A 24,803-nucleotide genomic window follows, 5' to 3' on the forward strand; every position below is an offset into this window, starting at 1 on the left:
ATGTTTTAAGGAAGTAAACTTGCGTGTGAAACGAAAACATAAATCTAAACAATATAAGAGACCTTTGTTTGCTAACAATAAGCATTTTTCTGTTCTAACCAACGATATATTTATATCATCATTATATAACTAGATATTTAACTTCGATTCAAAAAGTGAAGCCACTTTTGCCCTTTTTAAAAATGGTGGATTATTATTTGTAAACAAATAAAGTTTAACGTTAAAGTTAAACATGTAGTACAGGGTGCGGAAAAAGCTCCCGTTCAAAAACATAAACAGCAAAAACAGCAAAAGCTCCTGTACAAGACGAGAAACAAATTACACTTTAATTTAAAACAAAGTAATACTAAAAAATACTAAAAGAATACTATATATTGAAAGAAAACACCATAAAGATAATTTTTTTAAATTATACTTTTGTACGGGAACTTTTTCCGCACCCTATATATATATATTGCAAATTTTATTTTTTAAAGATTTTTAATAATAAGATGGTGAACTCTCGTGCTGCGTATGGCTGCTCAAATAGATACATGAAAGGAAGTAACATTTCTTTTCATAAGTTTCAAGTTTATAACCAAGAATTATGCAAAAAGTGGAAAATCGCATTAAAACGGAAGAAGTTTATTCCATCGAAGAACTCGGTTCTTTGCAGCGGTCATATTTTACCTACTGATTTAAACTTTTGTGCGGTTCCTCCAAGATCTTACATAAAGATTGATGCTGTTTCTTCAATTTTTGTTTTTTAACTGAATAGAACTTGAAAAGAAAATGTCCAACTTTTCGTGTACCTCCTGTCATAAATAGGTATGCCGAAATACGCGTTTTACGGAACTGAGTTTTGTGCTAACATCTGTTCCACATTTTTAAGAGTTCGCGTTTAGCCAGTATGGTAGAATGGTCCGTTAAAGTTGCCAAAACTGTCAATCAATAAAAATGAAATAAATCGAGTAAATCATACAAAGTTTTTGGGAATAATATTTGATCAGAACCTATCATGAAAAAAACATATTAGTTTCATTGAAGAAAAAATGATCTGCTATATGTGTATTATATAAATCTAGGGCCTTTCTTGATTAGAAAATTACGCAAAATGCTTAACTTCAGTCTTGTTCATTGTCATCTCTCCTACGCTAATATTATTTGGGCTAACACACACAAAACTAAATTAATAAGATTACAGAACCTACAAAACCACGCATTTAAAGCAGTTAACTATTTAAATAGATAAGAAAACCTTTCCCTTGTAATAAAATATATGAATGTGTTAAATATATCAAAACTTTATTCGCTTCAAATATTAATATTTATGTATAAATATAAGAATAACTTGTTGCCAAAAGTATATTCTGAAATTTTCACTTTTGCGTTTTCACAAAAATACAATCTTCGGTCAGATTCCAATCAAACTATCAATTGAGCAGAGTAAAATCGTAAGTGTCAGTTATTAGTGTCTCAATTATTAGCCAAGACCCATCATTATGGAATTAATTAAAAAATAACAATATAAGAAAATTGACTTTCTCTTTTAAACGAACTTTCTCTTTTTAACGACAAATGAAATTGCATCTCCTTATATTCTGACATATTTGTGAGTATGTTTGAATATGTGTGGGTGTTTATGTGTATATGTATATATGAGTATGTATGCATATATGAGTTTCTTCACGTAGTATTTTTTATAAAAAAATATTTTGTTTTAAATTTACTAAAGCCATGTGGGTTTTAAATGTTATTGTAAAGGGGCTCTATGAAAAAATTGTGGTGACAACCACAATCTTTTCATAGAGATTGTTTTTCCCTCACTTTTGGAATCTAAACTTAGTTTTTCCAGTGTCATGAAATAAATTAACCCCCATAATAAATTAACTCCCGTAGCGTAAAAAATTACCCGGAGAGTTAATATATTTCAAAATAGATTAAATCCCCTTGAAATAAATTAACCCCTGTTGGCAACTCCCCATGATATTTTAACTTCCTTGGTACAATAACTTAAAAGAATTACGAAAAAAGTATGTCAACTTGATGTTTTCCTGTTTGTTTGTAACTCTGTTAATTTTCTATTGATATAAATATATTAACAGTAGCATTATATATATCATTTGATATATATGTATATGTATATACATATATATCAAATATTACTATCTACCTTCGATATTATTGCTCTGTTCTTTTAAGATCATTGAGCACTCTATAATATAGAACACATTTAAAATCATTGTTATATATATATATATATATATATATATATATATATATATATATATATATATATATATATATATATATATATATATATATATATATATATATGTATATATATATATATCTTTAAAAGTCATTTCTTGTTATACGATATGTTTATAAATATATAAATTGGTTTTAATAAAAAGGCAGCGTATAACTAGGGTTAGGGTTAGGTTATTGTTAGCATATTGTTATTGCCATTTGTTACGGTTATTGTTAGCATATTGAACGATGATTTAGAGGATTTAAAAACTAGGACTAAATTAACTCTTTTAGATATACACCATGTAATTGAACTTTCACTAAGCAAGTGTTACTTTTTATACGAAGATAAAATTCGAGTTTTACCTAATTCAGGTCCAATTGGTATTGTCGATGGTAGTCATAGCTGAAGCATTTTTGCAAAATATAGAAAAAAGAGCCCTTAATATAGCCTTTGTTAATTCATTCCAACCAATAACTTTCAAAAGATATGTAGGCTATACCCATGCTCGTTTCGATTCGAAAGAAAAACTAGAACTGTTTCTTAAAACTTTAAATGAACAAAACCCCTTCATAAAATATACTGTTAAACTTGAAAACGGAAAAAAAACAACTCAACTTTTTAGATATATCTATTACAAATACAATGAATGGACTTTATGAATTTCAAATACACCGTAAGGATGCGATAACCAATGTTCAAATAAAACCAAACTCTAACCCAAGCATAACATCAACCCAAGCATAATCACTGGCGTCTTTAAAGAATTTGTATGTAGAGAAAAACAAATCTGCTCCCAAAAATACCTCTCACAAGAAATTGACTTCCTCATAGATACTTATCATAGATAGTTATCATGATATAGTTACTATTAGTTTTTTATTCACATTATTATTAATATTATTATTTTTATTATACTATTATTGCAATTAATAATATCATCTTTATTTATTAGTGCTATTATGTTCCTTTCTTTCTTTCTTTTTTTTTTTTTTTTTTCTTATTTATAATTCTTTCTGTTTTTTATTTGTTTTTTTGTTGTTGTTTTTTTTGTTATTTTTTTCAGGTGTCACTCCATTGACTAGTTTTTAACTATATGAGTGACACCAAACCTTATTTGTTAGTATTATTATTTTTATTATATTATTATTGCAATTATTAATATCATTTTTATTTATTAGTGCTTTATTTTCCTTTTTTTTCCTTTTTTTTTTTTTCTCTTCTTATTTATAATTCTTTCTGTTTTTTATTTGTTTTTTTGTTGTTGTTTTTTTTGTTATTTTTTTCAGGTGTCACTCCATTGACTAGTTTTTAACTATATGAGTGACACCTAACCTTATTTATGTGAGTTTATAAATATTATTGTAAATTTTCATATTTTTTTTTATGGTTAAATAAATGGATTATTATTAAAAAAAGATACATTTTTAAAAAACGGCTATAACAAGAGTAACCTTATTAGAATAACCAAAAACTATTTAGACCGCGTTTCAAATTCTTCATCTAAACAATTAAATAAACAGTTTGTTAAACTACCTTGGATACCTATTATTGGCCCTAAACTCCGAAAAGAATTTAGAAAACAAAACATCAGAGATATATTGACTTCACCTCCCAATTTAAATAACATACTATGCAACAACAAAACAAAACTACCACCGAACTCGAATCCGGGTGTTTACGAGCTTAAATGCTCATGCGGAAGTATATATATTGGTGAGACCAAAAAGAAAATCATTTCAAGAAGTGCGGAACACCAAAAAGCCTATAAAAATCAAAAATGGTCGAGTTCAGGAGCATTCTAGAACATGCTGTGGTACTTTTGATTGGCTGAATCCTATAACAACAACAGTCATTCCAGAATACAGGATAAGAAAATTTAGAGAATCCCTGGAGATAAATAAAGCAAGAATTCGACACGAGTATTAGGCAAACTGTTCTAAATAGAGTCGACGGGGATAATGTGAAAACAAAAACTTGGGGACCAATTTTGACAAAAATTTAAATGACGTCACTATTATATTATTTGATTGGTTTTTATATTTTACGCTTTTTAATGTCTTCTTTTTTAAACGGTTGGTTTTATACTGTTTATAACGTTTTTTTCATTACCTGATGACGTTGACCACAATAGATCAGCGAAATATCGTTAATATATTATTTTACCTAAAACATATTTAAAAAATAGTTATACGCTGCCTTTTTATTAAAATCAATTTATATATATATATATATATATATTTATATATATATATATATATATATATATATATATATATATATATATATATATATATATATATATATATATATATATATATACATATATATAAACACATCTACAACATAAAATTACAAGGAGATAGGATTGCAATAAAGGTGATGTCCATCTAATGATGTCCACTATTTGGAAAGAATTGAAAAGACAACAATCAGATGGATGTGCGGTGCAACTCTAAAATCAAGAAAAAAAGTGTTGATCTTATATAGAGATTATTAATGGTGAGTATAAATCTGAGAGGGTGCATCAGGGAAGATAAAGGTGGTTTAAAGATGCAGCTGATCATGTATTAGCGTCCAGATTTAAGAGTTTTAGGCAAAAAAAATTAAAAGTAGAAGCTGGAAACTTGGAGGTGGTGTGTTACAGGCGACATGAAAAAGCTACAGTTAAGCAAAGAAAATGCCATAAGCATTTTCTTTGCTTAACTGTAGCTTTTTCTTATACATTAGAGAAACAGCATTAGCAGCGTTATGATATTTCTATATGTAAAACTGCTATACAATATCATATTATGTTTGTGGGCAAACTTCCACTGTTACTTACGGGACATTTTGATTTTTGTAAAGTCACATTTTTAGATATATATATTTTGTTATATATATATATTATTAAAAGTTTTAACAGATAAGGTATTTATATATTGATTCGATTTTTATATATGAATCATGTTAAAATCATTTTTTTGTTCCTTTATATTGAAATTTTGTTCAATTATTATAAGTTTAGGAGTTATAGTTGATTATATGCTGTGTTACTTACGGGACGCAAATAAACATTGAATTAAACCTGTAGCTTTCAGTTGAATATTTCAAGCCAAATATTTAACCTAAATAAACTGGCTACTTAAGTTAAGTTAAGTAGTTATTATTCTGCATAAAATTATTCAAAAGATTGTTTTACCTTGTTGTGGACTCGAAGGATAAATGACAATAAGTTAATTATTAATTTTTAACTTTTTATTAACTAAAACAATAAGAAGAAATATTAATATAACAACAATAATAATGTTCAATTTTATCACATTCTCCCCGACATCTTTAAGTTTTAAGTTGTGAGTTGTTCAAAGATATAACCAAATTGGAGCCGTGCACTTTCAAGTTGATCATCTTGGTAAAATATCATTTTCATTTTTATTGGACATGGCAGATCGAGACTCACTGGATGTTGTAGGAAGATCCAATGACACAGTCTCATCTGGTTTTTGCAACAGGTGTACAGTAGATTGTTCCAATGATCTGCTGTAAAAGTAGGTTTTTGGTAAACTAAGGATATATAATCTTCAGAATACTTTTGAGCAGATTCGTAAGTGCTAGCTTTATCAAACATAACCTCTAGTGTCATGTCTCTAGTGTCATGTCTTTTTGAGAAGTCGTTGTTTGATTTCATTAGAAGCTATATCACTGATAAAGGAGTCACGAATCGCTTCTTCTTGATATTGTAATTGAGTAACTGCTTTAAAGTTACAATCTTTGGCAAGTATTTTAAATCTGATGAGAAAAAAAATTAGTTAGAATTCTAAGTTTATCAATGTTTTCTTGAGATAAAACATCTAAAAAATGTTCAAAAGTTCTAAACCAATGTTTAAATTCTTGATTACTCGATGGTGTGTTTGGAGGTGATTCAAATTGTGCTAGTCGTAGAGCTTTGTGCATTTATTTTTTGTTACACAATGATTAACAAGTTGATAAAATTGTTGTGGACTCAAAGGATAAATGATAATAACTGAATTATTTCTTTTTAACGTTTTATTGACTAAAACAATGAAAAGAAATATTAATACAAAAACAATAATAATAATTCTCAATTTATCACATAGCTATTTATTTATATATCTTAAATCTTATTAGTTATGGTTAGTTATCTGCAGATTCGTTATTTTCGTTAAATTCGTATCGACGAAGCGTTATGAAATATCAAGTTGTGGAATAGGAAGGACAGCGTAACTGTCTAACAAGATTGAGTTTTGGTTTAAATGTGGCGCCCAGAATAATAACCAAAATCTTAAAAATTAAAATGTTGCAAAATGTTATACATGTGGCACTCCAGGTAACAATTTACACTATTTTCTTTCTTTGTTTATATAACAATCCGTAGATTCGTGACCTGTAATAATAAATCTGTATTTTCTTTTCTCACTCTCTTCGTGAATATCTTTACTCAATATATATACATTTGCAAATACCCCCGAGGGTATTTTCAAATACTTCTTGTCCGTGTGTATATTTGTGGAGAACTTCCTCGCTGGTTTTAGTAGAAATTGTATGTCGTTTCCACTCATAAGAAAATATAGCTTTGTAGGGGATCTTCCCTCGCCATATTTTTTGGGAGCCACATTATACCAATATACCATTTTTAACGGATCTTTGCCTCATCTGGCTGCCATACACTTGATTGTGCGATGATGACGTTCAAAAATTCAATTTCTAGATGGCCTGTAAGCGCAACGAAACAGGATGGACACTCCCCATTCTGCGCATAATTCACTAACGAGTTTTGAGCGAAAAGTCTTGCTGTTGTCAAGTAGAACTTGCCACAGAGGTCCTCTTTCTCGGAATATTTCGTCAAAATGGAAGCACACTGTTGTTTCTTTCTCGTTCTGTAGTTTTCTCCAAATTGCAATCTTTCTCCTTTTGCAACAGTCAATAATAGACAAATAAATCTCTGATTTATAGTGGGTTATGTCAATAGCTAAATGGTGCCATCTCTTTGCCACTTCTAGATTTCCTTCTTCTTATCTAATTGGCGCAGGATCCACCGATAAACATCTTTCGCATCTTTTCACGACTGATTTAATGTCTTTTCTACAAACTTTCTCCTTTGGATATGTCTGTTTCATCAAATTAAGGGTTTGATTGACTAAAATGATGAAGATTATGAAACGACTTTACATCAAGTGGTACAACATTTGCTGTCGTTGCAGAATTGTTTGAATGCTGCTAGTTCTATGGTACCCACGTAAGAGCATCGGCTTTGTTTTCTGCTTACTTTACCTAAAAAAGTTTTAATTTTATACCACTCCCATTTATTAGGTCTTCAATCAACGATAATTGGCGACGGACAAGTGGTTCTCCAAGACCGTATACTCGAACGGGTTTATCACCATTAGTTAAGGAGTTCAACCAGCCGACAACATTAGCCGAATCTAACTCTATGATAATACATTCGAACCCCCATTTTGTTGCTAGATTAATTACTTTTATCACGGCTTCTAACTCTGCACGATTAATGTGAGCCATATCATCTTGTTTCCTCAGCCACGAACAGTCTTCTACTATTTCCCCAGCCACTTCCAAAACTATGCCAACAGCTAAACTGCTTGCATCGCACCACACTGTTGCTTCAGAAGTGTTTTTGACATTCCATGACCCATGAACGGGATCTTCCTTTGTAAGTCTGCTTACTAATTTTGACAAAACTAATTTTGACAACACTGCTTACTAAATTTGACAACACTTTCGTTCACCAAAGAGTCCCATCCACAACTACTCGAAACCCTTTTTAGGTAGTTGCATAAAGGGCGCAACCAATTTGCTATTGGAAAATGTCTGGTCAGCTGTCCGCACCAAGAAAAAATTTGGCGACGTGTCATTTTTCCTTCAGGAACTTTGGGTATGTTGTCACGTTTCCAACGGACATGGTTGCATTGTTTGTACACTCGTAATCCAAGCACACGACCACCGACAAGTTTATCTGGCAGCTTTGAATCCAAGCCATATTTTTTCAAGAGTTCTTGAACTTTGCAACTTGACACTATGTTATTATTGACAATGATATTATCAATAAATGAATCCATGCCACTCGACAACTTTGTCTAAGGATAATAAATTATTCTGGGCGCCATATTTAAACCAAAACCTAATCTTGTTAGACAGTAACACTGCCCTTCCGCATATTCCACAACTTGATATTACCATAATGCTTCGTCGACACAAATCTGCAGGTACGCCTTCTTTAAATCAATTATCTCAAGATTTTCTCTCAAATTTCTCTAGTTGCGAAGTTTGGTACTGCAAACATCGCCATCTGCAGTATGACTGGATACAAATTGATTCAGCTCACGGTAGTCCATCACCGGATGTACTTTTAACTTTTTTCGTTGAATTACTGCTGTCAACGGAATGATGCCATTACATCTCCCTTCAAATGATGGTATCATTTATAGAAAGATCAACAACAATCTGGTGTTTTAGTTCAATTGAGTTTCCATTCATCATAACAACCTTTTCTCTTGCGTGTTTGACATTTTTTGCATTTAGAATATTCCAACTTAAAATTGATTTGGAACATCCAGTATCCAACAATGCTTTTATTTTTCTTACATAGATATATACGCAGAGAGTTGGCGGTTTAAATTTTGTGGGAAGCCGCTCGCACAAAAACGGGTGGCTTCCGTTCCATTTTTTTTGAGTTTGTACACTTTTTATAGAAGTGCAGGGTCAGGTGTGTCCATTCCATACACAAAGCACTTCTTCTTCAGTTTTGAGTATGCAGCTGTTTTCTTGCTTCGTCAGGTAATCCGAGAATAAATGAGCACCTTATCCACTTTTTGCTTACGTGAGATGATACTAGCTTTCTCAGCCTAGTTAATTCTGCAAGATATACGTCAATGGACTCGTTCTATTTAAGACGGCAATTTACAAAATCTTCGTATGCTGTTAGTGGAGAAGTAGAGAAGGCAGTAGTCAGTGCATTTTTCACTTCATTGTAGTCTTCTTTTATCTCATAACTAAGACCTTGATAAACGGCAAACGCCCCGCCAGAAAGAAATAATGGAGCACCACATACAGCTCGTCAACTTTTTGAAGTTTTGCTACCAGTTCCAATTTCTGTATTCACTCTAAAAATTCACCTGAACCATCGTACTGCGACACCAAATCCGCGAACTTTATCACGATGCTCATTGCCGAAATAGCTTGTAATAATAAATCTATATTTTCTTTTCTCACTTTCTTCGTGAATATCTTATATTCACGAAGAATGTGAGAAAATATATATTATACGTATATTATATATAGTATAGTATAAATAAATATATATACGTATATTATATACAATATAATATATGACGCACCCACAACGTTCCTTCTGACGCAACACAATAATAGTTTATTTATAATGTAATAATTTACACTAATTACATTTACTTACGGGGACAATTCTACGCTTTTATCAAAATGTAGTTTAGCTACTACTATAAAAAGTATGAGATACGACTTTAATTTGAAATGTAAAACAAAAAAAGAACAAAGTTTTAAATTTTTTAACCTATCGCGACGTAAATCGCAATATCAGCAGCAGGCATGTATGAATACATGGAAATGATATCATTGGCTTTTTCAGCAGATAAAGGCTGATAAGAAGCACATAAGCAAGCTGCCATTGGTATATTTGTCTTTAATGGTTTGGCAATAATGCTTGATGCTGCTCGCTAAGACAGACTTATTAATACGAGCTTGTAAATAATTATCTGAAAAAGAAGTTTAAAAAAAAACATGGTATGGCAGTCCATTTCGACATTTTTTAACTCTTGTATAAGGCACTAACTTATAATTGACAATCCAGCGACAATTGAAAAATTCTTCACATCTACTAATTGCATTTGGTAAACAGGGAATGGTTTTTTATGGCTTACATTTTTATTAGTTCTTTCAAATCCAAGTCGACTAAATATTTCTCAGCACAAAGAGATTTTTCAATTTGACTATGAATGTTATCACATTCTTGAATGCTGGAGTGACCTGGCTTACATAATTTCTGCTCAATGACTTTTATTTGTGGGTATCGTATAATAAATTCACATAAAGCTGCTGACATGAAACTATTGCGGTTTTGTGGTACACATGAATCAAACCAAAGTATAAACTTATTTATGTCAAGGTCATCCACGATTTTCAGAAGCAGACACGTTAAACTGACGAGATCATTTTCTCCACGACCAGTCATAGCTTCATGCCAAAGGATGCAATAACCTTACTTGTTAAGCGAATAATGACCAGTTAAGTTATAATTTGAAAGTTTCCGTTTGTAATAAAAGTTTCCAACATTAGCTCGAGGCAAATTTAAGACATTTTCAAGATCAATACAAGCAATTGCAGTTTTAGGATCAGCATTTTGACAATCTCTTTCACGTTCAGTTTTGGTATCATTCTTTGATGTTATGTGCTTACTATAACTGTCTGCTCATTGCTTGCATTAACAATGTTGCAATATTCATAGCATGTGTCAGATAAATCTTTCTTTGGTTTTTGAAACTCTATGTTGAACTCGTGATTGAAGATGTAACGATACATATGTTCTTTTACTGGTGTATTGTCATTTTTATCACAATATATTTTAAAGAGATCATACAGTTTACATATATTGAGTGATCCTTTTATATATTCTTTATGTGTCTTTTTCCTGCAATAATGAGCCTCAATTTTTGGGAAAATATTTATATGGTCTCGTACAACTTTTATAGAATCTTGTGGTAAACTTTTTTTAAATGTCTTCCAAATTTTGACTGCGTTGGCGTTCCAGTACTTAAGCATTTATTAAATTTGTGAAAGTAAAAAATTCTTTGGCTACTAATATTCTATGTCGAAAGATATTTACACAAAATTGAAAGATTTACAAACTCTATATTGTGTTTTAGAAACAAAGAAGCTATAATACATTTTTTTTCTAAAACTTTCACCAGCAGCTGCTCGACAGCATTTTTTCTCCAAACTTTTAATAGTTTTTGAATAGAAATGTTTTTTACCGTCATCATCTAAGGTTCAAAAGTTTTGAAATATAACTTGACGCTCTATCTCAGTTATATTAATAGAGCATTTAAATGAACAATTTCTGCAACTTTTAGCGTTACGGTAGATCGCAGTTTTCAAGTTAAAAGCAAAAAATAAAGGAAACGGTATCTCAAGTTTACGTATTTTAATGACTAAGAAAATAATTAACTATATTGGCTAAAAAACTTTATTCATTTTTTTAATATAAACCACAAGTATAACAATATATGTTTTATAAAGTAAATAAATGTATACAATGGTCTTTTTCTTCTACACTGTGTTTCACCGGTGTAATGATACACCAATAACTTTTTGCATGAATTTCAAAGCTGAAATTCTAATTTTTTAAAAAAAATATTACACATTTATTCGACATGGACCGGTTATCGGACACTACAGAACTTAAGTTCAAGAAGCGAGGATAAGTTCGAAAAAATTTGTACAATATTGTCGCAATATTTGTACAATTTTGCGTATAATCCCTTCTTTACCGGCTAACTCTTCCATATTTATGTTGTTTTTTTTGCCGTTAAATAATACATACAGTTTCGAAGCACATAAATAAAAATAAATATTGGCAGGGGAAGAAGAAGACTAATTTAGCCCTATCACCGAGCCCTATTCTCACGTATTTCCAAAACCGTAATATTTAAATATCTATAGTTAACAAACTTTTTATAAAAAAAAAAAATTATAAAAGTAAAAAAGTAAAATAGATAACAATTCCTTATCATTTAAAGAAAAACTTAAAGAATAAAACTTTAAGGAAAGAGTAAGATCATTTTTTCAGAATAAGAAAAAATAAATAAGATATTATCATTTATTTAAAAATTTGTTTAAATGTTAAAAATGTGTTTGTTGTGCTGTACTGTGTGTGCATTATAATAGTGAATTTTCTTACAAAATTATTTAAGAGTTGAACTTTTTAAAACGTAAGTATAATAATAATATTTCATTTAGAAATATGTACAAAATATAGTAACAAAAAATGTATGAATTTCAAACAATTATAATCCATGGTTCTAATCGTTCATATTTGTGAGGTGAGAAAGATACTGGGGGTTGCTAGTGACTGCATCACATTTTTAATAAATTTACAGATAATGGACCAATATCTGAACTTTTCTGAAAAAAATTTTACCTTATTTTTGTTTATTAATGTGCATAAATTAAAAAGATCTGCCATTATTGTTAATGAATATATACAGTTATTGATATAGTGTTCAATAACGAAATTTTATGCGTCCAATAACAAAGTTTTTGTATTTGTTTGTCATTTTTGTTTTATAGTCGATGATAATGATGATAATTTTTTTGTCGACAATTTATATAACGCTGTTCAACTATTAAACAGTTAGATTAATCAATTCTACAATATTTTTCTCCCGTATCCAATAACTGTTTTCTATGAGTCTAATAAATGAAAAAAGTGTCCAATAACTACACTTTTCAGCATGATTTTCATCAAAATATTTTATTTTGTAAAAAGATTATTCATAATATAAGCACGATTGTTTAAATAATAAAGAAATATCATTTAACGAGTCATTGAATTTCAAAACGTTTTATTTATTAGGTATAAAAGACCCACATAAAGTTGAGTAATATCTTAAGTGTTCAATAAACTACGATGTACCCTATATTATATTATAGATTTCAGAAATTAGTCAATCTGCCCAGTGAATTGAATTCATTTTAACTGTCCAGTGAAATTAGTCAATCTGCCCAGTGCCTGAATTCATTTTAACTGGATAAAACTAATAACTCGTCATATGATTAAGGTTTAATAACCATTTTTGCACAGTTTACTAAATTAAGAATTGCGGTTTTAACGGTGAAATTAATTTTATTTTTGGGTTGTTATGATTAACTAAGTTGGTTAACAATGCACATATTTTATTAACCATAATAAATATAAACTGGACAAAAGTACCCTGTAAAAACCGTCTGACGGCACTTTATTGGGTCAATAAACTTTTTTAACGTATATAATGGTCCATTATATACCATCATTTTGCCTTATTTACTGAAGTTTTGCGTTTGTTGGCTTGCATTTGCAGCTGATATCGAAATCCGAATGCTAGCCGATTTAATAGGATACCGCTGCGGTTCTAAAAATAGATTTGATTAACTTTTGGTAAAGCTTTCTGGGATCGAAATGAGGACAAAAAAAAACAAAATGCAAAAAAAAATTAATACCGATTGCGAAGAAAATATGTATATAAGTGCGATAAAACAATGCTATTAGGATTCATTCTTATCAGATTCTTGCTAACCTTGAAGGTTTTCCAGCTAGTGTATTTAAAAAAATAGAAATAACTAAACATTTGATGAAAAACTTTGAAAAAAGAAAAATCAAGCTTTTGAAATCACATATTCAAACAAAAAGTTCATATCTATATATAAAAAGCATACATTACATTGGGCACCGCTCCAAAGAGCCAAACTCGCAAAGCTGCACCCCCCACCTTTCCACAAATACACCTTCAGGGAAAAGGTAAAGTTTTCCTTTATATTGATGCGCAGCTGTATTGATGCCCAAACGTGGGCTTATTGTGCACAGTTGTAGATTAGTTGTGTTACTCCCCGCTTAATTGTGGAGTAAAACTCCACAATTTCTGCGTGAATGTAGTACCATGCAAATGCTAATATCTTTTATTTGATAAACCAAAACGCAATTCTTTTACTGTAACTGTTGCCTGAGGCTTAAATACCGTGTATTTACTGAATTTCTTGTACGTCTCCATGTTTTCTAGAGGCATACAGTTTACAACTAGTTTCTGTTTTTAATTTTGTTTAATTTTCTGTCAACTGTTTTTTTTGTACTTAAACTCTCTTCTTTAATCCAAACTTTAAAAGTGGTTTCTTGCGGAAACGTTGGAGGTTAAAAATAAAAATCGAAGTAAGGTTCAAGAATTGTATTTCAATGTTTAAACAATTAAATGTTCGAAAATTACATTGTTAACTGTAATATTTGCCAACGAAACAACTTTTTATACGTTATAATCAGTTTTGTACAAAGTTGTTAGGATTTCTCTGTCAAGATCTTTTTATTTTATAATCAGATAACATAAAAACATAGTGCTTTGTAAGTTTTTTTCATTATTGACATCTATGCTATCATATTTAGCATCAAATTGTTTTAATTGGGAAGATTGTGGAGCAATATTCTGTTGTATTTCCTGGTTTACTATATTTGAAACATTTTTTAACAACATTTTGTTAGCTATGAAATTAATTTTGAAACTTTTACGTTTCATTAAACATTAGTTGTTGTTTTTTAAACGAAAAGTTTTGACTTAATGTTTAAGTGTAAACAAAATTAATGGAATTTAACCAGTGAAAAGCACTCATAACACTCTATAACACTCTTTTTAAATCTAAACTTAAGCAGCGGGTCTTTGCGGAAAATAAAGATACAAGAAGCGTTATTTAATGTTAAAAAATTAGATTATAAACCATAATATTTGTAAACAAAACAATTTTTTATAGGTTTTAATCAGTTAAGTACAAAGTTTTCAGGGTTTCTATGTCAAGGTTGTTTCTTTTAGAATCAGAAGGCGTGAAAGCATTTGTTGATTTATTTATATTTATTAATTATTGATTGTTTGATCACAAACATTGATTTATAAATATACTTAATTTTAATTATACCGATGATATTTAAAAACTAAGTATTTATAACTTAAACTTATTAGAGAAATATTTACTCCGCTAATTTCTTTTGAAATCTTTTTTTTTTCTTTTTCTTAAAATGTTTTTAAGAAAGTTTCTAAATTATTATTCAAAAATTTTTCACTCCATCTCAGAGTTCTTTTATTTTAAAGTACAAATTTAATCCCGTTGGAGATCGCATCGGTAGTCAGTAAAATCTAGATAGCACTTTAAAAGATTGAATTTAGTGTTTCCCTTTGTACACTCGTAATCCAAGCACACGACCACCGACAACTTTGCTACTTTGAATCCAAGCCATTTTTTTTCAAGAGTTCTTGAACTCTACAACTTGACACTAGGTTATCATTGACAATGATATCATCAATAAATAAATCTGTGCCAGCCTCGACAACCTTTTCTAAGGATAATAGATTATTCTGGGCGCAATATTTAGACCAAAACCCAATCTTGTTAGACAGTAACGCTGCCCTTCCGCATATTCCACAACTTGATATTTCCATAATGCTTCGTCGACGCGAATATGCAGGTACGGTTTCTTTAAATCAATTATCTCAAGATTTCTCCGAAATTTCTCTAATTACGAAGTTTTAAAATAAAATACCATTTGATCTCGAGATAAGTTCCACTGCTATGCTCTACTTTAAAAAGGTTTAAATGCATACCATATTTTTCAATCAATACTGCTCGTCCTCGTCACAGAGTCATAACATTTTATTAGCAAGTTTTGTATGTGTTATCAAAAAAGCACCCCTCCCCCTCACCTAACAGCGTGACATAATTTGATAAAATTGTGCGGATCGCTTGATATAATTGGCGGATCACATTGTTTTTTGGTAGGAAAGTCATTAAAACTTATAGAGTTTGATTTAAGCAATCAAAATATTAGGCGGATCACTTCATAAAATCTGGCGGATCACTTGATATAAAGTAGCGAGTCGCGTTGTTTTTGGTAGAACAACCATTGAAATTTATAGAGTTTGATCCAAATAATCAAAATATTAGGCAGATCATTAAATATTAATGTGCGGATCACTTGATATAAATTGGCGGGTCACTTTGTTTTTTGAGTTCATAAAATTTATAAAATATTGTGAAATTATATAACTTTTTTTTGTTGTTCAATAAAATTATAATAAACAAATACCTTCCAAACACTATATTTTTTAAATGAAGTTAAACAATATATGAATCGTTTTTTTTTTGTTCATTTAATGAAATATGACTCGCTTTAGTAACGTTTAAATGATCTGCATTGCCGTTTGTACCGTTTAAATGATTCGCCTCGCTGATCCGCATCCCCCCCCCCCCTTTTGTACATACTCTTCGTCACGCAATTTTCATGTTAAAAGCAAAAAACAATGGAAACGGTCCGTATTTCTTGTTTACGTATTTTAATGGCTTAGAAAATAATCAACTATATTGGCTAAAAAACTTAATTAATATTTTAATGAAAACCACAAGCATAAAAGTACATGTTTTATACCGTAAATTTATGCATACAATCGTGTTTTTCTTCGACTTTAAGTTTCACCGGTGTTAAAAACACCAATTACTTTTTGCATGAATTTCAAAGCTGAAATTCTTTATTTTTTAAATAAATACTATACTCATCTATCGGACATTGGCGGTTTTTAGACACTACATAACTTATGTTCAAAAATTAAGACAGTTTCAAAAAATTTGTACAATATTGTCGTAGATGTCTCCGTAAACAATTTACCCTTCTTTACCGGCAAACTCTTCAATATTTATGTAAAAAATGTTTTTGTCGTGCTGTTCTGTGTGTGCATTATACAGGGCTATTCAATACTCATGAAAGCTTGGGATTTTATTATGCGCATGCGTCTATTTCAAATACTCGGTTATCTAATTTTATATTTACGTGTTCATTTTGTATATCACCTTTCAACCTTGTTTTCTGTTTTTAAAGACAATATTTTAATGGTTGCTAATATTTTGAGTCATAAAATGAAATTTTACATAAATTTTTTTTTATTTTTTTTAGGTGCCCCAAGAAGTCCTAACGGTCTTGTCACAGAGCACCGCGGAAATGCATTTAACCAGGAAGTTCACACCTCCTTCCTTACCGTGACGCGAAAATATGTCCAGAGCTCGTTTTGAACCTGGATCTCCTGCTTAAAAGCAAGCGTTCTAACCACTGCGCCACGGCCGCACTGTGAGTTAGTTTAAACATAAAATCAATGTGAAAAATATATTTAAACATCCACTTTAATTATTTAACTTTTAACTGGAATATTACCTTAACTAACACTTTACATAGATGCCAATTATGGACGAAGTAAAATTTTTATGATATTTGGGTTATTTTTTAATAAAAATACTGTTAATCGTCTCTCAAAAAATTTTAGTTTCTATAACCGATCATTTTTTTATGAAATATATTTTCATTTTTTAGTCAAGAGGTTTTTATAAAATCTTCATTTTGATGATGGCTGAAAAACATTAACAAAATTAATTGTAAGTATACAAAATTTGTGGAAATTTGACTGGAAAAGACTCTATAAAAACCATCAGTAGGCGTGATAGAATTTATAATATGTTTAAAGTAAATATTGCTGAAGATTGTTTAGATGTTCATCCAGCACAAATGTGTTTGAAATGCAATTCAACTATGGTGAATATAGAAAACCGAGGTAATAAAACTTTCAACGCTATACCAAAACTTTGGTTAAAATGTCAAGCAAATGAGTGTAATTGTGTATTTGGTAAAGCTGGTCGAAAACCAAAGTCAAATGTAGGAAGTCCAGGAACATTTAAAAGATGGACGCAAATAAACCTTAATCTGTTTCTAAAATCCTTACCTTTATCTTTGAACCAAGATCAGTATTCTGAATTAAATCTTCAGCTTAATCCTCATTTAACATTATGTATTTGTAAAGTTTGTGAAAAAATAATGCTTCACCCAGTTATGATTAAAGATGGTCAGCATTCTTTTTTGTAGCCGATGCATTGCATTGCTTATTAAATGTAAACTAGAAAATGAAGCAAAATGTCCTATATGTTCAACCTACCATGGTTAATAGCCTTTGCAGTTCTGTGCATGTATCAGAAATGATAAAACATTCATACATAGCATGCAAATTTTGTGAAATTTTTTTTTTATAGACAAATATGAATGTCATGATTGCCAAAACTATCATTTAAAGTGGGAGCACAGTACAATATTGATGATTTCTATACAGTCAATAAATCAAGTGATATCCCTCGAAATATTGAAGCTGCAGTTGTGCAGGTCATTAAAAAAAACTTGAACATTCGAAAACAACTACAATAGAATTTCCATCTGGTGGGCCAAAAGTAAGTATTCAAAAAAAAATTAAATTCGTTATGCAAAGTTTTAAGGAAAAAATAAATTAGTCTAAAGTTAAACGTAATAATAGAGATTATTGTTATGATATTTTTAATGTATAAATATATACTTTTTTTAAAGCCTCTTTGCTCAACACCTAATGCTTACAAGGAAAGTGCCTCATGCAGTACAAGTACGCTCAAAAAAAGACACAGACTTCTAATGGAGGAGGTTAGTCATCAGATTGGAATTTCTAAAGATTCACAAGTAATGCAAACTGCAGTTATGCTAAAATCATTTGATTATTATCAAAAGAGAAAATTTTTGGAAAATGCTAACGTTGGAGTTGTTGAATTTTCTGCAGAAGAATTGGTTGCCTTTAAAGTTGGCGTGGGGATACAATGGAATAAACTAAAAACAATGACTAGGTAAAACATTTTTTCAATTAGTTAAAGAAATTTCAATTATTAAAAAAGTTAACACATAAATGTTATGTAAAGATGTGTTAAAGTAAATTTTTAATAATGTCTTATTAATGCTTATATAATAAAAAGAAATTAATTTGAGGAAAAAGTTTACTTACAAAATATTGTAGATGGTTGAATTCAAGAAATGTCCAGACTACTTCTAACAGTAAACAAAGAGTTGTTGCAAATACCTGGGCAGGTAATGATATTATTGTGTTGGATGAGAATTTTACATTTCAAAATGAAAATAATGTCTACTCTTGAAATCAAACATGCTCTCTGGGCATACATAGAAAATCAACCTTCAAATATTGAAAACAGGCTAAATGTTCCTCAAAGGTATAAAGTTCAATAAATTTGCAAAAGTTATAAAGTTTAATATATGTTTTGTTTAAACATATAAAGAGTTGAAGCTATTATTCTTTTTTTAATGTTTTTTTTTTAATTTTAAGTTTCAGGTTAATAAAACAAAATGGAATAAAGTGTGATGAAATCCACTTTAAAATTGGTGGAGATTATGGAGGTGGTTTATTTAAAATGAGTTATCAAATAGTTAACCAAGATCAACCAAACTCAAAATCAAATAGTATTGTGTACAGCACATTTGAAGCCAAAGACTATCGAACTAACTTTATAGTAGGACTGTCTCGTTACACATTGCAAGTTGATGAGATACTAAACATGATATATCAGTTACAATGCCAATGATAAAAGCAATTATAGTTTATATAAAATTATAATCTTTTTATTTATTTAAATTGTTATTTTTTTATGCTTACAATTCAATTGTTAATTATCAGTTATTGATATTTAGAAATTGCAATGTTCGTGTCTTTATGTTTGGTGATTATAATTTTCTTTGCAGCGTATATGGAATTACAGGAGCTATTGGTAAGTTTGCTCTGCTTTTATTACACTTATACAAAAAAACATTTCTTTTACAAAGTAAATAAACCTTATCAAGAAAACTTAAGGACTTTAAAAATATTAAAAATGAATGAAAACCTTACTATACTGATAGCATTTCTGTTATGCATAGGTCGACATTGCTGTCTTTTTTGTGACATCACCAAAAAAGATATCCAACTGGCTCCAATATGTAGAGAGCATGTTGCTTCACAAAGGTCTCTAAACTCCTTAAACAATGACTTTCATCGTTTTCAAAGTAATGGAGGAAATTTGAAAAATGCTAAATTATTCAACAATGTGATTAATGAAACTTTATTTAATATTCCTCTAGACCAGGTAATATAATTTAGCACTTCTGTTTTTTAATCTTTTCAGTACTTTTTGTTGGTTCAATCGTGAATTTAGTATTGGTAGTCTAATAAACCTTTGAAATTTTGTTAGGTTGCTGTACCTGCTTTACATATATCTTTGGGTACCTATTTAAAGTTTCTCAACATGTTCGAAGACGAATGCCACTTAATAGATATAAAGCTTGCTGGAGAACTTTAAAGAATAATATAATTGGTAAAGCTGATTTTGACAAATATGTTAACATGCATATTCAATCCAATTTTGTAAAAAGTGTTATTAAAGACTGTGACAATAAAATTGCACTTCTACAAGTCACAATTTCTCTGAAGGTTTTATGTGAGCCAGATAAAACAGAAGAAATTAGGAACATAAATACACCAAGAATAGTTTACTATGATTTAATAAAAAACGACAAGGTATTTATTATTATGAAACTATGTTTGCAAAAATGTTTAATTAAGTTTAAAATGAAATTTTTGTTAAATAAAAATATTATTAAAAATTCATATATATATGCTTATATTTTAAAATTTTAAATATATATTTTTCTAGAATTAAGTTCATTAAATGAAGAAAACGTACTTGATAAAACTTCAGGTTCCTGCATTCAGCAACTTGATGAAGTGTTGAAGGCTAATAAAGTAGTAAGACAATGTTCACATAATGCTTAAGGTTTTTATTTAATAGTATATATTATTTATATTTTTTATGCGTTTTTTGATGTTCTGAAAAGCAGCAATTGAAAAACATGAGGTCACTGGGAAAAATCCTAATGTGGCTTTTGAATTGTTCATATAAAACCTTTAATTTTTTTCTATTTTTTTGTTTTGAACTACCCGATACTTGCAAATTAGAGGGATTAGTGACCCCCTGCTTATTACACCACTACAATTAAGAAAAGAGTAAATTGGTTATTGCAAAAAAAAGCTGAAGCTTGTCGACAAAAACAAAAATTATATTTGAATTGATCAAAAATCCATAGAAATCAGTTTAATCTCATGCAAGTTTTTTTTTTTTTTGTAAAATATTGAAAAATTATTTAATTTTATAAATATATTTTTTAGCCTCAGCCATTGTTAAATTTGTGCAATTTCATTCCAAAACTAATTTCAACTCTTGGTTTTATTAGCACCGATATTCATTTATTATCTGTTAAAGTGAGCCAGAATTTTAAGCAGTAATTTAATTATTATTCAAAATGTCATAAGCTCATGAACAGCTCGCGATCTTTTCAAGAAAATGATATTCAGGAATTAGGTAGGTTTTCTTTTTAAGCAGATAGGTGATTGAGTTTAAAACACATTTTTGAGCTGATTGAAAAGTAAATTTTGCAAACGAGTATGATTGTCTTGATTGCTTTTAGGTAGATATTTGATTAGTATATTTAAAGGAAGTTGTGTAAAAGATTTTCAATACTCAAATTATTTAATTTTAGAGCAATCCGTACGCTTATGGAGTATTATCGGTTGACTTGGCCAAGTGCATCTGTAACTCCAAAGATGCATTTGCTTGAATCCCATGTAATTCAAAAATGGGGATTAGGCATTGGCGTTTATGGGGAACAAGGCGGCGAAAGTTTAAATGGCAAATTTAACAACCTTAATCGTTTGTTTTGGCATATGAAAGGCTGTAGTCGTTTGAAAAGCACGTTGAAAGGACATTATCTCAGAAAATTTCTCGGATTTATAATCAAATAGTTTATAAGTTAGCATTGTACATAAGAAATGTATTATCAATAGAAACTACAGTAGAACCCCGTTAATTCAGACCCTGGATAAGTCGAACTTTTACTAAGTCAGATATTTAATTTCTTTTTAACATTCTATAAATACCGAGAGTTTCGTTTAAGGACATTCGCTAAGTCGGACTATTATCTATTATCGAACTTCATCTATTCCCCTTGAGAGTCCGACTTAACGAGGTTCGTACTTAATTCCCCTTGAGAGTCCGACTTAACGAGGTTCGTACTTATAATTGTGTTTAAAAGTTATGGACATTTTTTTAGTTTTTTAATGAAAAATTACAATAGAAAAATGTTGCATGAAGTTTAAGTATTTTTAAATAAATATTTTCTATGCATTACAACATTAAGTCTTGCATATTTATAGTTTAATTAATACGTTACACAATTTAAAGTAGATTTTCTTGTTAATATCTTGAATATCATAAATCTTATAAGTTGTTACTCAATAAAATATGACATTATCTATGCCTGCAATTTAAGGGCAAACATTAGAAATTTCATAACTGTGGAATCTCTTACACATTTTAAAGTAAATGATTACAAGTGTTATCTCATAAATTATAAATACATGTATCTCTTAACATGTTTATAATTACTTAGTTAGAAATGAATGATGCAACACCAGACTTTGTGCAATTTTAGGTTTTTATAGTGGTAAGAAATTTTTTCAGAACGCACAAAAAGTATAGAATATATACATAGCTTGCCGTAAAATCATTTTACTTTAGTTAAAAAAATGATCGGTTAAAACAGAACATACAGAGTTTTTATGCTTTTTTTACAGAATTTGAATCAATTAACCTTTTTGGCGAAAGAATTTTCAAACAAAAGATATTCTATAGGTTGTATATGTTTAGTTTTTAAACTTAAAAAGTATTGATGTTTAGTTTTTAAACTTAAAAAGTATTGATGTTTAGTTTTTAAACTTAAAAAACCTTTAATTTTGAACTGAGATATTTTCTTTGTTTACAAATATTTTCAAAAAATATTTATTACTAATAATATTTTTATTTAACAATATTGTTGATTAAAAGTAATTATTATTTTGTAATATTGTTTATTTAACCTTTTACAAACTTTTGGCAAAAATTTTTTATCTTTAGTTCAATTAATTCGTTAGTTAATTAAATAGTTAATTAATTAGTTCAATAAATTTCACTCTTACTTCACCAAAATTATTCATAAATACCCCACAAAGTTTTCAACTAATAATTTTGTTGTTCCAAGACATTTAAAACTCAGTTTATTTCAAATTCAATACCGTGGACCATTTATATGAAAAATTATATGGAATATTTTTTTTTTGTCGTTCAATAAAATTATAATAAACAAATACCTTCCAAACATTATATTTTTTTAATGAAATTAAACTACCGGTTTTTACATCCATTTAAAACAAACATGACATCCATTTAAAACAACCATGACATTCATTTAAAACATCGTGCCAATCAATTAAAACAATCGTGATTTTTAATTAAAACATTTAACGCATGCGCAATCTCAACATTCTATACCATTCAAAAAAAAAGGTTTTATTTTAATACATATTTATATTTTTTTTATTCAACTTTTGAAAATTATTAAAAAAAAATTTTTATTTAAAAGAAAATGTTTATTTTTTAATTACTGTCCAGGTATGTAATCTGACCTAAGACACGCTTCAAAAAAGCGTGTCTTAGGTCAGAAAAATTGGAAAATAAACACATTTTAAAATAAAAAAAATTTTTTTAAATAATTTTCGAAAATTGAATAAAAAAAATAAAAATATATATTAAAATAAAACCTTTCTTTTTTGAATAATATAGAATGTTGAGATTGCGCATGCGTTAAATGTTTTAATTGAAAATCACGATTGTTTTAATTGATTGGCACGATATTTTAAAAGAATGTCATGGTTGTTTTAAACATAGTCATAGTATTTAAATAGTCTGGAAACGCGGGTCGTCTTCTATGGATTTCGTTGAATAACTTGAACATTTAAGGGTGACCGGACTGAGAGTGCATCAAATAATTTTAAAATGACTTTTTCTGCCGCAGTTTCTAATAATTTAGATGAATTTGATGCTGTTTAAGCTGCTATTGATGAAGATTTGTTGGAGACTGATCCTAATTTTAGTTCAACTGTTGAGTTAGCTGTTGGAAATATTCCTAACGCAAATGAAGAGCGTGTGTTGCTGTGTTTATATTGCGAAAAAAAGATGTTTATCACAAGGTGGTTTAACTCGTCACCTCATTGAATGAACTGTAATCTTCAAACCTTCATATGTTTGATGGGCAATGAACATCTTTGATTTTGAAATTTTTGAAATATCTCCAGAATGCTCTTCAATAGATTTTAACCAATCTTTAAAATATTGCAAAAAAACACTTTGTAACCAAAAAAACCTATCATCATTTAATGATGAGAATGGAGCTAGATTTGGTTTTAGATCAAATTTATGACCATTTAAACTTCTTATATTCATTATATCAAAGAAGCTATCCATTAAGGCTTAAAACTTAGCAGTGCTTTCAGCTACAGGTGGTCCATAATGTAATAAAACTTTTGATACAGTAGAACTTAGCACTTGAGCAGCAAGTTTAACATTCATTATTGAATATGGCGTCAATTTTATATGTTCAAAAGTGAGTTTAGGCAAAATATGTAAGCCACATTCTCTGTCCTCATAAAATGTATCAGCAATATGATTCCACAATATGGACATACCACCATTCCACATATATCTTGTTCCTTCTGCATTTTTTGAGTTAGATAAACAGTTACGAACTGTCTTAATTAAATGTGGTGGGTCAGATATAAAATAAATAAATCGTTTTTCTGAACTAAAATAGTTAAGGGTTCTATATGTGACACCAACATGCGGATTCATATCATCATTACGTGTCATGGTAAAATGCATTTTAAACAACTTGCGATTTGCAGAAGCTCCATCACAAGTTACAGCAATAACTTTTAAGGAATTTAATTCACAAATTCCAATTGCTTTCCAAAGCAATGGAAATATTTGACAAGCGGTGGCTCCAGTTGTTGCAAAGTTAGCTAAACTAAATTTAAAAGGATTG

At 29.3% G+C, this 24,803-nt stretch overlaps 1 protein-coding gene across 8 annotated transcripts; it reads left to right on the forward strand.

Moving 5' to 3' along the window:
• The first annotated feature begins 16,881 nt into the window (after positions 1-16,881).
• LOC136078027 (uncharacterized) lies at positions 16,882-22,845 on the forward strand. 8 transcript variants are annotated; one of them, XM_065792662.1, is made up of 11 exons: positions 16,929-17,255; positions 17,373-18,274; positions 18,408-18,694; positions 18,862-19,072; positions 19,186-19,369; positions 19,548-19,624; positions 19,773-19,978; positions 20,084-20,409; positions 20,546-20,665; positions 21,058-21,250; positions 21,429-22,075. In XM_065792662.1, the coding sequence occupies exons 6-8, from the start codon at positions 19,570-19,572 to the stop codon at positions 20,189-20,191; spliced, it is 369 nt and encodes a 122-aa protein (XP_065648734.1). In that variant the 5' UTR covers positions 16,929-17,255; positions 17,373-18,274; positions 18,408-18,694; positions 18,862-19,072; positions 19,186-19,369; positions 19,548-19,569; the 3' UTR covers positions 20,192-20,409; positions 20,546-20,665; positions 21,058-21,250; positions 21,429-22,075. The 8 variants fall into 8 exon arrangements, 4 of the variants coding, with proteins under 4 accessions (XP_065648734.1, XP_065648737.1, XP_065648733.1 ...); XR_010637455.1 differs by having other exon boundaries at positions 16,882-17,255; positions 19,186-19,624; positions 21,123-21,250; XR_010637454.1 differs by having other exon boundaries at positions 16,882-17,255; positions 19,186-19,624; positions 20,546-20,637.
• The last annotated feature ends 1,958 nt before the right edge of the window (positions 22,846-24,803 follow it).

This window comes from Hydra vulgaris, chromosome 03 (genome assembly GCF_038396675.1).
Source record: "Hydra vulgaris chromosome 03, alternate assembly HydraT2T_AEP".
NCBI classification, from domain to species: Eukaryota; Metazoa; Cnidaria; class Hydrozoa; order Anthoathecata; family Hydridae; genus Hydra; species Hydra vulgaris.

Bases quoted from the DNA above. Each gene is read 5' to 3' on its own strand.
- LOC136078027 (XM_065792665.1), top strand. From the start codon at position 19,570: ATGTTTGGTGATTATAATTTTCTTTGCAGCGTATATGGAATTACAGGA. The intron at 19,625-19,772 runs GTAAGTTTGCTC...TGTTATGCATAG, and splicing joins TGGAATTACAGGAGCTATTG to GTCGACATTGCTGTCTTTTT. The intron at 19,979-20,083 runs GTAATATAATTT...AAATTTTGTTAG, and splicing joins TTAATATTCCTCTAGACCAG to GTTGCTGTACCTGCTTTACA.